This window comes from Leopardus geoffroyi, chromosome B4 (assembly GCF_018350155.1).
Source record: "Leopardus geoffroyi isolate Oge1 chromosome B4, O.geoffroyi_Oge1_pat1.0, whole genome shotgun sequence".
In the NCBI taxonomy this organism is placed as follows: domain Eukaryota; kingdom Metazoa; phylum Chordata; class Mammalia; order Carnivora; family Felidae; genus Leopardus; species Leopardus geoffroyi.
Genome location: NC_059341.1, coordinates 51,556,254 through 51,573,977, shown reverse-complemented (window position 1 = coordinate 51,573,977; position 17,724 = coordinate 51,556,254). Strand labels below are relative to the sequence as shown.

Sequence of the window (17,724 nt, the reverse complement as noted above, 5' to 3'; positions counted from 1 at the left end):
GTGGGATATTTTGCCACACTTTGTATACTTCAATAATAAAAGATATGGTCCCAGTTATTCAGGACTTTTTTTCTTTTGAGAGGGGTCAGAGTAGAGAATTTAATTTTTTCCCTATTTAATTTTGTTGTTATTTCTGTAAGAATAATGTAATCTCCATGTAATCTATAATCTTCACACAAGAGACTGTGACCATTAATTATACTTAAGTTTAGCACTGGAGATACAATTATAGCTTAGATTTGTTTAAATTTTGTATTCATAGTTTACATTTGTCTAAATTTAATATCTATAGCTATTGAAATTGGGAACAACCAGAATAGCTATTGAATTAATCATATAGTCCTATTTTTTTCTCTTCAAATTTTCTCATCAGTAATACCATGATTGTTTTTGCAATTCTTACCTAGAAGTCAGAAGTCCAAGTGCTTCCAAAGGGCAAGAAAATTTCCATCTTCTCAAAATGGTATGCATTTCTGAAACAGTTCTTTCATCCCATCCAGGGGCACTGCCCAAGACCAAAGGAAGGGAGCAGTTTTCATTATTGCAGTAGAAACGATAAAACCATAAGTATCTTCTCTTTTCCTCAGAGAGTCTGCAAAACCAGATTGGAAACTGTAATTTGTTGGAGTTTGCTCCACTAAAAAGTGTTACAGAACAAAATTTTACTCAGTGCTTTGACTTTTATTTTACTTTACTTTGGAAAACAAGTTCTTTACTTTCTTGGAACAATTTGAGAGTTTATTAGCTTACTTCCCTAACTTTGTTCTTTTATAGAAAAATAAAATAGACTTCAGATAATTCATATTTATTTTTTCTTCCTCTTATCTTTGTCACTTAAACAACAACAACAACAACAACGTCATTTTGGTTAACAAAATCTATGCCTCCTTTAGGGCTGACCAAGTTTTATCTGAATCCTGCAACGTGTACTACTTAGAACAGAGGTAATCTCTTACCTTCTTTACAAATTAATTTAGACCCAAATGGGCCCATGAAGAAATGTCATCTTTTAAAGACGATATTCCTTCATCTCAAAGCAAGTTTCATCAGAGTTCAGAAAACTCTGCTCTAAACTTTGAAAACAAAGAAACTCAATTCATCCCTGGATTTGGGCTTTAAATTCTCACATTTAGCTGGAAGTTTGGAGTTAAAACGCCAGTGAATAGGATTTATTTAAATGCCCAAGTGTTTCCCCCTGGAGAATGGTTCCAAACAGAAGATCGAAATCTAGGACTAGGGCCATTGACTTGCTGACAGTTTATCATGTTTTGCTCACACTTCAGCAGAAGCATTCAGAACCACAGTTCAACTGGAGGACAGCATGTCTCACATGACAATGACAGCTTTTGAACACTGTCTCCTCCAAACTGACAATGCTGCTTAGCTTAAGTTAGCTAAAACTTCCAATAAGGATAATGAGAAATATTAAAATGTCTTAAAGGCTTACATTTCTCTACATTTTTAAAAGCCATCTTCATCTACAAAATAAAAGGGATGGATTATAGAGATTTTTAAAGTATGTTTTGGGCTCCTGTCCTGTTTTGTCACTACCTTCCCCACCAGAGAGTGAGTCCTCAGAAGAAAAAATGCCACGACAAAGTTATTACTAAATTATTATTGAAACAAATTATTTTGCTCTGATTAAGTTTCTTTTTCCCCAATATTGAACAAGACATATTTGTTTTACTTTCTTTTATTGAAGCATAATTTACATCAAAAGGAATGCACACACGCAGTTCAATAAATTTTAACAAATGCATGTACTGAATGAAAACCACATTCCTTTCAAAATAAAGTTTTCTCAAGCAAACAAACAGAAGCAAGCACTGGTAGGATTTCTTTCACTCTAGATTAATATTGCCTACTTTAGAACTTCCTACAAATTGAATCATAGAGTAAATGCTTTTATTTATAGCCTCTCTCATTCAGTATAATGTTTTAAAGTTATCCATATTATTGAGTGTATTAGTAGTCTAGAAATTTTAATTAATGAGTATTATTCTTTTATATGAATACACCACAGTTTGCTTATCCATTCTCCTATCTGATAGACATTTGAATTTCCTGCTTAGGGATATTATGAGTAAAGCTGCTATAAACATTCATGTGCATGTATTAGATTGGATAGATTTTTCATTTCTCCTAGGAAGTTCCTAGGAGGGAGATGACTGGGTTTTATGTCAGGTGTCTGTCTACCTTTAAAAAAAACTATTTTCTGAAAATGTTTGTAAAATTGTACATTATTATATGCCGAGTATGATAGTTCCAATTATACCACATTCTTGCCAACACTTGATTTTGCCCATTTCAAGATACTATCATTTTAATGGGTGCATAGTGGCGTCTATATCACTAATTTGGGGAGAATTAGAATTGTCATCTTAACAATAGGGAGTATTCTAATCAATGATATGATATAACCTTTTCTTTCATTTCTCTTAGCAAAGTTTTATACTTTTTCGTGTAGAGGTTTTGATGTAAATTGAACTTTAAAACAAAATTTTTGTTTTTCACTGAAACACAATTGCATTTTGTACATTGATGTTGAATGCTATGATTTTACTTAATCATGTCATCTGAAAAGAGAGGAAGTTTTATTTCCTTCTTTCCCAGTTTTACACATTTATTTTTCTTACCATAGTGCACTGGCTAGGACTTCCAATACAACATTGAGGAGAAATGTTTAGATAGATATCCTTGCTTTCCTGTCATAGGAAGGGGGAAAACATTCATTCTTGCACCATTTAATATGATGTTGACCTTAGATTTTTTCCATTGAGCTAGATTTAACTCAGGATTTTAAAGTTGAGAAAGTTCCATTCTATTCCTGGTTTCATGAGTTTTTATTATGAATGAGTGTTAAATTTTATCAATTGTTTTCTTCACTAAATCTATCAAGATGATTCCTTACATATCTTTTTCCATTTTTAAAATTTTAATCTAGGTGAATCCTTATATTTAAAACATGACTGTAAACAGAATAAAGTTTTATACTGCTTTTGTAATGTAGGTAACAATTTCTTGCTTTAAGTTCGAGTTTTTATTCTATTTATATTTAACATAACATGGATATAATTGGTTTGATTCTACCACATTGCTATTAGTTTGTTGTTGTTCAAATCATTTCTTTGTCCCATTTCCCTTTTTTTTCCTGTCTTCTTTTCAATTTTTTCTTGGTATTTCATTTTTGTTTTCTTCTTAGCCCGTAAATGTGCACTTAAAATTTGGGGGTGTAGTTCTCTAGAGATTTCAGTATTATCTTTCAGTATATCACAGCCAACAGTTGATAAATATTATACTGCCTTATGTATAAGAACCTTAAAACAGTATGTTTCCATTCATCTATTTCTCATTTTTATTACAGTTGTTATACATTTTAATTTTATATATTATTAAATTTTTTGTCATTTATTTTTGAGAGAGAGAGAGAGAGGAGAGAGAGAGAGAGAGAGAGAGAGAGAGAGAGAGACGAGAGACAGGGCATGAGTGGGGGAGGGGCAGAGAGAGAGGGAGACACAGAATCTGAAGCAGGCTCCAGCCTCTCAGCTGTCAGCACAGAGCCGGACACGGGCTCAAATCCATGAACCATGAGATCATGACCTGAGCTGAAGTTGGACACTTAACCAACTGAGCCACCCAGGTACCCCTTAATTTTATATATTATAAATGCAGCAATACATTATATATTTATATAGTTATAAAAATATAATTATTTTTTAAAGAAATTGTTAAATATGTAAGTAAAGGTAATTTTATTTCCTACCTATTTTCCCTTTATGATGCTTTTCATTTATTCTTATAGTTGGAGCTTCATCTAGTTATCATTTTCTTTCAGCTGGTAGTATTTCCTTTAAGATTTCTATGGCACAGATAAGCTGATCATAAACAAATTCAGCTGTGTTTAACTGAAAATGTTTTCATTCTGCCTTCACTTTTGAAATATAATTTCACTGGTTATAGAATTCTAAGTTGATAGATTTTCTTTTGCCCTTCCTAGATATAAGATAATATTCTACTATCTTTCAGCTTCCATTGTTTTGTTTTTTTTTTAATTTTTTTTTTCGACGTTTATTTATTTTTGGGACAGAGAGAGACAGAGCATGAACGGGGGAGGGGCAGAGAGAGGAAGACACAGAATCGGAAACAGGCTCCAGGCTCCGAGCCATCAGCCCAGAGCCTGACGCGGGGCTCGAACTCACGGACCGCGAGATCGTGACCTGGCTGAAGTCGGACGCTTAACTGACTGCGCCACCCAGGCGCCCCTCAGCTTCCATTGTTTTTTTATGAGAAATATGCAATTCATATTATGGTTGTTCCCTGTATGGAATTTGTTCATTTTCTCTAATGCTTTAAAAAAAATTTTTTTAAGTTTATGTATTTATTTTGAAAGAGAGAGAGAGAGAGAGAGAGCATGCACACAGGGGAAGGGCAGAAAGAGAGGGAGAGAGAGAATCCCAAGCATCTAATCCATGCTGGCAGTGAGGAGCCTGATACGGGGCTCCAACTCATGAACCATGAAATCATGACCTGAGCTGAAATCAACAGTCAAACACTTAACTGACTGGGCCACCCAGTGCCTCTAAAAATTTTTATCATATGTTCAGTTTTTAGAAATTTGACTATAATATGGGTATGCATGTGTACTTGATTGGGCGTTGCTAAGTTTCTTATATCTGTGGGTTGAATTTTATATTTTTCATTTTAATTTATTTATTTATTTTTTCTGTGGTTTCAATTTTAAAACAAATTTGTAAAATTTTGACTATTATCACCTTTTCTTTTTGCCTTCATCTTTCTCTCCACTCCTGTGTGTCTAATACATATATTGTCAGTCTAACGGGTCACAAGAATCGATCACTCCTTTTAGGATTATTTTTTTCTGTACCTCAACATGGCTAATTTTCTATTGCCCTCTCTTCAAGCTCACTGTTGTTTTTTTATTATGAAATCTATTAAGTCTTTCCAGTAATTTTTTAAAAATTTAGATATTGTGTTTTTCCAGCTTTTAAATTTCCTATTTTTTTACTGAGATTTCATTTGTTCAACCATATACATCTTGTTTTTTGGAAATCCATAGATGTCTTTATAACGGTTGTGTTGAAATCATTTTCTACTAATTTTAAAATATCTGGATTTGTTTCTGTTAATTGCTTCCTCCTATCCCAGGCTATGATTATATATTCTGGAGTCTTCCTATGTCTAGCAATTATTGATTTTATGTTAAATATTTAAAATGTTCCATTTTTGAGAGTCTGCATTTTGCCATCTTTTGGGTGTTGAATGTCTCAATTTTTTTAGTAGGCAGTTCAAGTACTAGCAGATGAGCTTCAGCCTTTTGAGACTTGTTTTTATAATATGTTAGGTTGGGCGTAGCATAGTTTTTAATCTTGGGCTAAAGTACACTTACTCCTAATATGCATCTTTCTGGCTTCTTTATTGAATGCTTGAGGTGTTCTGGGATTTTTCTTCATTCTTATTGGCCAATATTTCTATGTCTCCCAGCATTGTGCAATATGTGGAATCTGTATCTATTTCACTTCTCCCTGTGGTGGTTCCTTTGCAGGCCCTGCAAACTCTCTACCTGCTCATGAGTAGCTTAGCACTCAGTTACATATTTCTGTAGCTCTTATCCTATACATCTTCCTTCTCTTTACTATTACACACTAGAAATTCCAGCTGCCTCAGCATCATTAAAATCTGATCTCTGCCCACTTTTTTTTTTCTTTTTTAAATCTCAGCAAGACCTCTTCTTTGATTATGGCTCTCAGAGCCATAATGTAGAAAGTGCCTCTAGGCTGAAAACCACTTTCTTCATGAGCTCACCTCAAGCCCTGTCCAATTTCTGAAATCAGTTATTTCATATGTATTTTCTTGTGTCATATTCCTTTTAAGTTAGGAGGATAGGTGCATTTCATGGCTAGAAGTGGAAGCATTAATTTCTTTCAAAACAAATATTTTCCTATCTTTTTTTCTAGAATCTTCTTCATACTAGAAACATTCTTTTACTTGTCATCAAGAATATATATTATTTTAGGGGTGCTGGGGTGGCTCAGTAGGTTAAGCCTCTGAGTCTTGCTTTTGGCTCAGGTCATGATCTTGCCGTGTCATGGGTCTGAGCCTCGTGTCAGGCTCTGAGCGCTGACCATGAGGGAGTCTGCTTGGGTTCTTCCTCTCTCCCTCTTTCTCCACCCCTCCCCTACTCACACTCTGTCTCTCTTAAAATAAATAAAAACAAAACCTTTTAAAAATATATATATATTTTAAAATTTTTACAAATATTGTAAGTACATTTTCATTGAATTTCATTGAGTCTGAACTTCCTGACTCTGATTACATTTGATCAATTTGAAAGAAGGAATAATTGTCGTCAACTAAATGACAAAATGTGGTATTTTGAAACAAGTAAATCTGATTCTTTTTTTTTTTTTCAACGTTTATTTATTTTTGGGACAGAGAGAGACAGAGCATGAACGGGGGAGGGGCAGAGAGAGAGGGAGACACAGAATCAGAAACAGGCTCCAGGCTCTGAGCCATCAGCCCAGAGCCCGACACGGGGCTCGAACTCACGGACCGCAAGATCGTGACCTGGCTGAAGTCGGACGCTTAACCGACTGCGCCACCCAGGAGCCCCTGATTCTTTTTTTTAAGTGAATCTGATTGTAACACAAGTTTTATCAAATTGAAGGCTGTTCTTTTTCAGAATCCAGAATAAAACTGTCCTGTATTGAGCTTAATAATTGTATTTGCGTAAGTGAAACAGAGGAAAATATTGCTTGTTTTATGTGTAAATTATTAATTTAGGTAAAAACTGAGGACTGAAACAAGTTGAGATTCACTGGGGTAAATTTAAAAACACAAACTCCTAATATTTAAAGGAAGTTTCTGTCATTATTTGTTGCTTTGATGTTTTTTTGTTTGAATATATTTAAAATTTCAAAGCATGGCATCTTTTTCATATTTAAAAAATCCCCAATTAAAAATATATTAGTCTGATATGTGACACATTTGTTAAATGTAATCCTTTATATTTTTGAGTAAGTGGTAGGAAAAGATGCTTCACCTAGTTGACAGTAGTTTAGTATAACAATGGATTATCAAAATGTATCATAAGGACTATGAGAATGTCCATCATTTACAACCCTTAAGGTAACTTTTTATATCAGATACTATGTGAGGGAACTTTATTCATTATAACATTTATTTTACAAGTAGTATTTAAAACAATTTTTCTTAATGTTTATTTATTTTTGAGAGACAGAGACAAAGAACGAGCAGGGGAGGGACAGAGAGAGACACACACACAGAATCTGAAACAGGATCCAGGCTCTGAGCTGTCAGCACAGAGCCCAATGCGGGGCTCAAAACCACGAACTGTGAGATCACGACCTGAGCTGAAGTCCGACGCTTAACCGACTGAGCCACCCAGGCACCACTTACATGCAGTATTTTTAAGCACAGCGTACAGTACTGGAAATATAGTGACAAACAAGATAATTGGGTTTCTTGCTCTCTCAATTCTTACAATTTAATGAGGAAGACAAGGAAAAAATGCCTTAATGAAGAAGATGACAATAGATTGTGTTATGTGTGATGATAAAAGGTAATAAGGTAGAGAGTAAAGAGAAAAAGGTCACTAGATAGGGGAGTCAAAGAACTCTTTGAGAAGATCACAGTTCAGTGCACACCTGACCTACAGAGTGAGATGACTCAGTCGTGTGGAGAACTGAAGAAGGAATATTTCAGGTAAAGGGAGCAACAAATGAAAAGGCCCTGAGACGGGAAGTACATGGAGACTGATGTCACTGGCTTGAGGAAAAGAGTATTACAAAGTGAAATTAGAAATCAGGGCAGCAATAAGATTCTCCAAAACAGAACTCTTGATTATACTGAACACTTCAGTCTGAAATGGCCCAAACTTATTCCTTCTCCAGAAAATGACTCTAACATCTGCCCATTCAATTTTTCAAAACTTTGGATCCTCTATTGACTTAACTTGATTTCTTGCTTTCTCAGTTGGCTTATCCCCTAATTGCTATTACTCATCAAGTCATGTCTTCTCAACTTGCAAAACACGTCTCCCAAATCTAGCCATTTCTACCAATGTCCGCTGTCATCACCCTAGTCTTAACCACCATGACCTCTTGCTTTAAAAAATTATATCAACCTTCTTGCTCTACTGCTTCCATTCTTTCTTTCTCTACAATACATTCTTCAACTTGTGGTACAAAGATCACTAAAAAGATTATTTAGATCACATTACTCTCTTGTTCAAAATATTTAAACAATTTCTTTTTCTTGGAATAAAAAGCTTTATCACATTATATATCATCACAGTATATACTTAAAAAGTTACTTCTTAAGTTATATGCTTTTGCATGCTATTAATGAGCACCATCAGTGATGGATTAGATATTACCAAGTAGAAAATACCAATATCACTAGTTCTCTTATAGTTCTTCCTGGGATTTGATATCATTTTTCAGAGAATGAGTGCTTGACAAAATTTAAGTATGCATTAGCCACTAATTTAGTACTATTAAAACATGATTTATATCTATTCTTTTTAAATATGCATAAAAATTAAATGTTGCTTTTTCCAATCTACTAAAACAACTTTCTACTCAGTTGAAGGATGGTTGAGCAATGGTTTATCATTGTTAAACACTGAAATATATCTAATCAGTCTCTGCTTTGTTGTACCAAACTAAATGATTTCCAATCTTTTTATTCATCCTTTGACTAAAGTTAAAGTTGCTAAATGCCATGGGAGAAAAATCTTTAAAAAACATAAAAATTCTAATTTAGCTCCTAAACATTAATTGATCATCCAACAGGTGTCACTTTAGAAAATGAGAGGTGTTTTGTTAGAAGGTTCACTCTTTAAAGATACCAGTGCTTCCAATATGGTTGTTGGTATTATGAACATCAGGCAAAATTCACTCACAAGACCTGGGTCACTTACAGTAAGGGAGACTGTTTCTGTGAAAGTCTGGAAATATGTTTTAAACACTCTTTTGGTGGTTCTTCTGGTTTACTTCTATTCTCGTCAGAATCAAGTTTCATATACTCCCACTCAGTAGCTGGAAAAGCAATCTGAAATAAAAAAAAAAAAGATTTGTCATGTATTGAATACCTCAAAATGCACCATTAATTTAATTTCTATCTTAGGTTTGTAGAAACTAAAGGAAAATTCCTATGTGTCTGTGCTCTTTATAACTTAAAAATATTTTTAAAAGAATCATTAGGGTTTGAACTTGGTATTAAAATAGACATGGTATTTGGAAAATACTCAATTATTTATATAAATGGTATAAATTAGTAATCTGTAATGTTGTGTGAGGAAAAATGAGAAAAATAATAAGAATATTTGAGGTTTCATAAATTTAAATATTATGTTTTTGTTTAATGCTGAAATTATCCTTTTTACATTTCAGTATCAAAATTTGTTTCTATTATTAAATGATAAAAATTACAAATGGTAATTATAGATTTTCATGTAAACACCTGGGAATAGAAAAATAATTACTTTATGTTGGTTTCTTCCTCAGGAATCTACAGGGCTATGAACGACTCTGTAGACATTAAATCTCTGGTAAAGATCTGTTTTGCAAGTGTATAACCAAATAGAGTATTTTTGCTCTGGCTCTATAATTTAGCTTTATAGATAGGGCTAGAATTCAGGCCTTTTTTTGGGCAGAATATGCTTTCCATTAAATCATGTTTCAGTGAAAATATGATTCTAGTAAATAAAAAAAACAGTTAACAAAGTATACAGTTTCAAATTATGTAAATGAGCTAGATATTTTAGTGCTCCATATGTGTGTTTAATGTTTGAATACATTTTTTTTCATATTGAAAAATGTAAATAATTTTTCTTTGCTGAACTACGTTCGTTTGGGATCTCAGAGAAAATTGAGGAACACTATAAGGTGGACTGTAGGATACAGTTTGAAATACAGTTGAATCTATTTGGGTTATTTACTAGAAAAAAGTTTTAGCAATTTTATAACCTCTACAATTTGTTGCTACATTAGTTTTTGGTATAATTTTTGTTATACTGTACCACTTATTACTCCAACATGATAAAAGAACTAAGTCACAGAAAAATAATATTTTAATAAATTCTGCCTCTTGAAAAAAAAAGATTAATTTGGGTGTCTTAGAAGTAACTCTAATATTAGCAGGCTACAAGTTACTCTTTGCATGCCCAAATATTTTTAAACACATGAAATAAAAATACTAGAAATCAGGGCACCTGAGTGGTTTAGTCAGTTAAGTGTCTGACTCTTGATTCCAGCTCAGGTCATGATCTCATGGTTCATGAGATCAAGCCCCATGTCAGGCTCGGTACTGACAGCACAGAGCCTTGGAATTCTCACTCTCCCTCTCTCTCTGCCTCTCCCCTGCTCACATGCGCTCTCTCTCTCTCTCAAAATAAATAAATAAACTTAAAAAAATACTGGAAATAGTATTTGATGAGCTAGTTCCATTTCATGTTGGTTTTAAGTAGAGGGCAGGGTGGGTGAGGAAACTAAAGCATTGGATGAAAATATAGGAATATCCCTTTGCACAAATATATAATAAATTATTTGATATATTTCACTTACAAATTTTAAATTTCTGATATATGAGTGACACCTTATACAAATTGCATTATCTCATATGTTATGAAGATAAAATTACTGGTTCTTGAGCCATTGATAGAAAAGATTAGAATTTCTCTCAGATGACGTTTGTTCTAATTTTTCACAGAAGTGAAGTTCCCCTAAAGTGTATGTCATTATATTTGCTCTAGAATTTTTTTTGGGTACCACGGATTATGGAGGATATAAAAAGTATCCTCACCTTCAGAGAACTTAAAGCCTAATTAAGAAGACTCTGGTCTTCTTCTGTGATTATGATTAATTAAGCCTGCCTTTGGTCTCAAAATTATTTTTAATGGAGTAATCCCGGAGATCTCAAATGTCTCCATTGCATGTGCCATGATACCTATTTGTTACATTCCTGCCTCAAGCATTGAGGATAAACTCCTGATTTCAAGAACAATAACAACAAAAAATTATGAAGCTCTTTCTTCTAGGGTATGGGAAAATATTCAGACCTGATCATCAACCCTCTAATTCACACCTCCTTATATATTTGGATATTGGTTTCTTGTGTTTGGTTTATCCATATTGTTTCACTTCCTCTCCTCATCCTTCTTCATTTACACTTGACCACCATGGTTCCTACTATGATTTCATGACTTGGAATGCCTTGAAGGAGCTTCTGTGAATGTCCCTAGCGTCCATGGCCATAGGTGCCCATGGGCCTAGCGTGGGGCCCCATGATTCTGTCAGCTTGTTCAAAGAACTACTCTCTAGACTGTAGATGTATTTTGGATTTTATAAGGCACACAAATATTAGACCAGAAGGGCTATAGTAGTTCAGGGGCAAGAAAGCATACCTACCAACTGCATGGCAGTTTTGGTAAGTCTTAAGGAAGGAGTTGTAAAAGAGGGACCCATAAGACACTTCAGCAGAGATGGTAAAGAAAAAACAAAAGAAATCTCTGATACATTAGGATGCAAATGTACTGTGTTCAAAGGACTCATATCAATAATAAGAATGTTGCCTCCCCCTAACATTGTTGATAATGAAAAGTAAGCCTGTAATAAAATGTTAGGTAAAGTAAAATACTTTGGGTGAGTGAGTAAGGAAGAACTGGTTTAAGAAGAAGGCCACTTAGGGGTGCCTGGATGGCTCCACCAGTTAAGTGTCTGACTTGATTTTGGCTTAGGTCATGATCTTACGTAGATTGAACCCTGCATCAGACTCCCTGTAGTGACAGTGCAGAGCCTGCTTGGGACTCTCTCTCTCCTTCTCTCTCTCTCTCTCTCTGCCCCTTCCCCACTCATGCTTCTCTCTTTTTCAAAATAAAACAAAATAAACTTAGAAAAAAGAAGAAGAAGCCCACTTACATAAAAGGAAAAACCATACACTCTGGTATCTGGATTCTAATAAGTGGACCAAAGTGTTAAGTTTAGAAACATCTGTAGATTGGGTTATTATAGTGACCAGAGGTATAGATGCACAGCATCAATTTTAGAAATATTAGATATCAGGTACTATGCTGGATTCTGGGGATAAAACTCAATGCTTTCAGAAATCAAGAAGTCAATAGGAAAAACAAGTCAATGAGAAAGAAATATGTGGCCCATGTGTTGAAAAAAATCTTATTGGTTATTATGTGAACACAGAAGAAGGGCACTTAACCTCACTTGGGGTAGAAACAGAGGAAAGCATGTGGGAGATATTCCTATGGGAGGGCCTGTGGATTCTAAAAGATGAATATTAATTACACAAAGTCAGAGGAGGGGTGGGCAGTGGATGGTGAAAGGAAGAGGGAGGGCACACTGCAAGAGGAAACCGTATTTGTAAATGCACATAAGCTAAAAGCAGGACAGTGCATGTCAGAAACAATAACATTTTCAAAGTTGCTGGAGCTTGAAGTGTCAGACAAGGAATGGTAAGAAAAACAATGTGTGTGGGGGGGGGTCATACTGTAAAGCATGACTTAATTCTCTAGGTAGTGTTCAGTTATTGAAGAGTATAAATATAAGAGTAGCAAGTTCAAATTTAAGTTTTAGAAGGATCACATATGGATTCTGAATGAGAGAATGACAAAGCTAAAGGCAAAGAAACCAGCTAAACTGTTGTAACCTCGGAGGGAATTTCTGAACTAGGGCAGATGTGGCAAATTGAGAGGATACACTTGGGGAACATATGGGCAATAAATTGGCAGGATACAGTATATACTAATTGAGTAGGGATAAACAAGGAGGAGGCAAATGAAACAAGTGAGGGTATATGGGGGACATAAACATAAATAATTCAGGGGTGAAAGTAATTTGGATAGGAAGGTGAGCTCAGTTTGGGATATGTTGTCTTTGAAGCTGTCTACGGAATATCCAGTTGGGAGTTTTAGCAGGTATATGGCCATATTTGCCTGAAGCTTGTGGTGTGAAAGAACCTGAACTAGAGATAGACTAAGAAATGAACCTGGATACATACTGTGAACAAAACCTTAGTAATGAATGAGAGCTAGCAATTCCAGTGCTATGTATGTGTACGTGTATTGTATATGTATATGTATATGTATATGTATATGTGTGTGTGTATATATATATATATATATATATATATATATATATCTCCCCAAGATAAATGAAAACATATTCTCTACACACAAATTGTACACGAATGTTCACAGTAGTGCTATCTTAATAGTCAAAAGGTAGAAACAATCTAAATGCATATCAACTAATGAATGGATAAATGAAGTATAGTATGTCCATACAATATAATATTATTCAACAACAAAAAAGGAATGAATACTGATATATGCTCCAATATAGATGAACTTTGAAACATTATGCTAAGTGAAAGAAGCCAGTCACAATAGACCAAGTATTATATTATTTGATCTATATGAAATGTGCAGAATAGGAAAATCTATAGAGACAAAAAGTAGATTAGTAGTTTCTTAGAGTTGGAGAAAATGGAGGAATAGGAGGTGATAGCTGAAGTTATGGGATTTCTATTTAAAGTGATGAAATGCTCTAAAATTGATGTTGATGATAATTGTACGTATCTTTGAAAAAACTAAGAAAAAAACTCAAAATACTATATTGCACACTTTAAATGGTAAGATTATATGGTATGTGAATTTTATCTCAAGAAAGCTTTTTAAGAAATTTTTCCAGGGAGAGTATATATACTGAGAATAGCATTGGGTAGCAGATGGAACCTTTGAGAACTTGTCAACAGAGAGGATTAGCAGAAAGGGAGCCTGGGAAGGAAACAGAAAGGATAATGAGAGAAGAGTATTCTGTAATGGGGAAGAGAGAGTGCCAAAAGTTGCAGAGAGGGCTAGTATGAAGAGAAGTGAAACCACTGGATAGGCCAACTAGGAATAACAAGTAAACCAGAATATAGTGAATGTAGACATGACCAGGGGGATGGGGTAGTAGAGGAATATAGAATAGAGCAAGTGCAACATTGATTAAAACTCTGCTTTTAGTTCTTAAATTGTGATAGAGCCACTGTACTACATTGTATACAGGGAGAGGTAGGAAGTTGATCCAGGTAAATGGAATCATGCAATAATCTGTCTCCATTTCTGAACTCAGATCTACTTCACACCATTCACTGCTTCTGGTCTGTGCGTCAGCCATAGAACCCCCTCCCCACCAAAAAAATGATGGACTTGAGGGATTCAGGTTCTGTGCCATATCACATCCCTTATCATACTAGGGTGGCTACTATGTGGCAGTAACTGTCTAATAAAGACGATCAGAAAAGTACAATCTTAAAGAAGTTGGATAGGCATAGTGTAACCCTTTCATTGTACAGAGGTGAAAATAGGTTTGGTGGTTTGTTCAAGGTCATAAAGTTTTTTGTTAAAGAGCTAAGACTATAATCTAGATTTTCTAACTCTGAGCCTGATGTCTTTTCCCTGAGACCCATCTTGATTCCTTAACACAAACACTGGTTGCAGAACTCTAATTTCCTCACTATAATCTTTAGGTTGAAAGATTCTGCTCTAAATTTAGCTGTGTATAATTAGAGTGATTTTGGTCCTTAAGGGTTTTAACTTTAATACCTTAATAACTCCTATTTTATTTTGTATATTTCATCATTAATTAAAAATATCCTGAGAAGTTTCCTTGTATGTCTATACAATTTGAAATTATTTTATAAAAATTTATTGATTTAACTTTTTGCATACTTTTGAGTGATTTACATGCCTCTCCTTTTTTATGTAAGATAAATTTAGTTATGGCTCCAGATGTCTACTTGAAAATCTATGCTGCTATTGAATACTTGAAACTTGTCCGTATATTCCACTTGCCAGGATCTGTGTTCTAAAGGAGCTATTCCTCTCATCTGAGAAGAATCATCTGTTAGTCTCCCTTCTTCTTCCACCCCCACTACTCCTGATAAAGACCCTTCTAATCATAACTTTATATCCTCAAAGCTCTGGTAATGATCAGACTTGGAAGATTCTCATTAAGCTGAGGTAGTTTGAATCTGGCAAGGAATAGTCTGATAAAAAAAATGCATTGTCCTCTTAAAAGAAGGTAGTTTTCCTGTTACAATGGGACATCTACTAATCAATAAGCCATCATATGTTGAGTGTCTATGATGTTATGCCAAGATCGAGCAAACACTTATTCGTCATCATGTCTGTAAATTGGAAATAGACCATGGTTACTTCTTGGTGAGGACTTATTTCAGAGTGGAAGCCACATTTTTATTGGTATTATTTTTCTCTTCCAGTTTCAGCATCTTGCTATCCATCTTGCTAAACATTGTCCCTCACCCTGAGCCTAGAAACTTAAGAGCTTAGAGGCTCCACTATCTTTCTTTAGAGCAACTATGCTCAACTGAGGGCAACTTTTATCCCTCAAGGACATCTGACAATATCAAGAGGCAGTTTTAATTGATTTAGGTGCTACCAGCACGTTAGTAGATAGAAGCCAAAGATACTCCTAAATGTCCCACAATGCATAATACAGCCCTCAAAACAGAGTTATTTGGCCCAAAATGTCATTGGTACTCAACTGAGGTTGAGAAATCCAGTTCTAGAGTGCTATCCAGATAGCAGTTCTCAGTTTTTCCTTATAGATATGGAAAGTTCACATTCCCTGCACTTCCATACATGGGAGTGGCCATGCTTCATGTATCAGACCAATATGATCACTTATAATGATGAACACACAAGGAGCTCTCAGCAGTAAGGACCAAAGCTCAGAATCATCAGCCACCTCTTATTCATGATTACAAATCACAGAAAGAAGAGAGACCTTAAGAAAAAAAAAAGTATGTTGGATAGATTTTGTTTGAAGTTTCTCCCCCACTGCTGAGCTAATCACTAGTCATACAGGAAACACAAACTTGAAGTATTTTAAGGAAACATGACACAATGCAGAGACAGGTGTAAGGTATCAAGTTAATAATATACACCAATGACTGTTTTCAGACAATGGACAGGAAAATGAATACACATAATGAATATACTAATGGCAATGCTCCATCCCTTTCCTTTATGATCATGTTTGGTGGAGAATGGCTTGAAATTGCTATTATGTAAGCTGGGAGAAAAGTGCTTTGAGAGTACTGGATACAAAATAAAAGCACCAGAGGTTTTATGAATCCCAGCAGGTTAGAGAAAGAGAAGACTTAAAATGTGTGATCCTAGAAGAAAATTGTTTCTATAATTGACAAGCTACTCATCAACCAATACTTGCCATGATACTTTTTTTCTTGCCATACATATTTTAATCTCATAGTCTGACACTTACCTGTAGGATCACTGGGGATGGCTGGCTTATGTCCCATACTCCTGGAGCTATCATTTCTATGGGAGGCTCACTCTGTAATGTCATGCTGAGTAGCATAGACCCGAGAATGGACTTGCTACAAAAGACAACACATAACAGACATACAGGAGTCACTTCATAAGGGAAGTTATTATAATCTATAAATATTTTCTTTTGAAATGTAAACATAACCAGCTATTTTAGTGGCTTCATTCAGTAGCTAGAAAGGAATACAATATTCTATAAGCCTAGAAACTGATTAGTAGTTAATTTCTAATATACCACATGCATGGCTATGTTCACAGATAGCTACATTTATTTTCCACATGAGAAAACTGTTTCCAAAATAGTTTCTGACAGGTAGAATTTTCCCTTAATTTCCAACAATATTGATTACAAGATAAGACTAAGAATCTTAGATTTATATTCTTGGAGTTATGAGTGCCTCAAGTCAATGAAGACATCAACTCTTCAGAACATTTTTTGCTCCACAAATTCCTTGGGCATCATTAAAGGTATGAGCTCTAAATTTATAGAAAGAAAAGATTTAAATTAGCATATGATCTGCAGATTCAAAATAGTTGTACTTCACAGAGGAAATGCTTCTAAATAGAAAGATTTTTCATAGTCTGAATGTTTAAAAATAGGTTGTATTAACATTGTAAATGAGAGTGAATACAAGAAGCCTTTAGACAGGAAGAATTCATGGATGGTTTTAACAGCTTCAGTAACATCCAAATCCATAGATCCATATAGGAATTAAAAGAGAATCTACATGTGATTATATATATGAATTATTGATAAAATGTTCCAATTGATCAGGGAGGACAGTCTTTGACTTTAACATACCAAAATAAAAATGTCAGCAAGTCAACAAAAAATAAATTTAAGTTTATAAAGAACTTTAAGGCATCAAGTGAGTCTTTTGAAAACAGTATAGAGTGGGGAGGAGCTAAAATGGCAGAGTAGTAGGAAGACCCTAGGCTTGCCTCATCCCTTGAACACAGTTAGATAAATGTCAAATCATTATGAATACCTAAGAAATCGAACTAAGGAAAGCAGAAAAAAACTTTACAAATAGAAGGAGAGAGGAGGACACATTGTGGAAGGTAGGAGGTGTGGAGACATGGTTTTGGGGAGAAACAGATCACAGGTGCTGTAGAGAGGAGAGAGCCCTGGTTGTGGAGACATGGGGAGAGAGAAGAGCACATAGGGGATCACACAAGGAAAACACTTCCCCAAAGCCACTGAGTAGGAAAACAAGAGGGGCCGATTTTCGTGAGTATTTGCAACCAGTGGCGCTCAAAGACTAGAGTTTTAGAGGTCCGTGACATGGGTGGTGTAAAGCCTTGAGGGTACT

The 17,724-nt window shown here is 34.8% G+C and overlaps 1 protein-coding gene across 4 annotated transcripts in view; it reads right to left on the bottom strand.

The window, feature by feature from the left end:
- PIK3C2G (phosphatidylinositol-4-phosphate 3-kinase catalytic subunit type 2 gamma) overlaps positions 1-17,724 on the bottom strand; it is a 355,657-nt gene that overhangs the window by 216,578 nt on the left and 121,355 nt on the right. For all 4 annotated transcript variants that reach the window (XM_045463665.1, XM_045463664.1, XM_045463668.1 and 1 more), the window contains 3 exons: positions 16,347-16,461; positions 8,963-9,093; positions 404-592 (listed from right to left, as the gene is read on the bottom strand). In XM_045463665.1, coding sequence (XP_045319621.1) covers positions 404-592; positions 8,963-9,093; positions 16,347-16,461 — 435 coding nt within the window. The remainder of the gene's footprint in view (positions 1-403; positions 593-8,962; positions 9,094-16,346; positions 16,462-17,724) is intronic.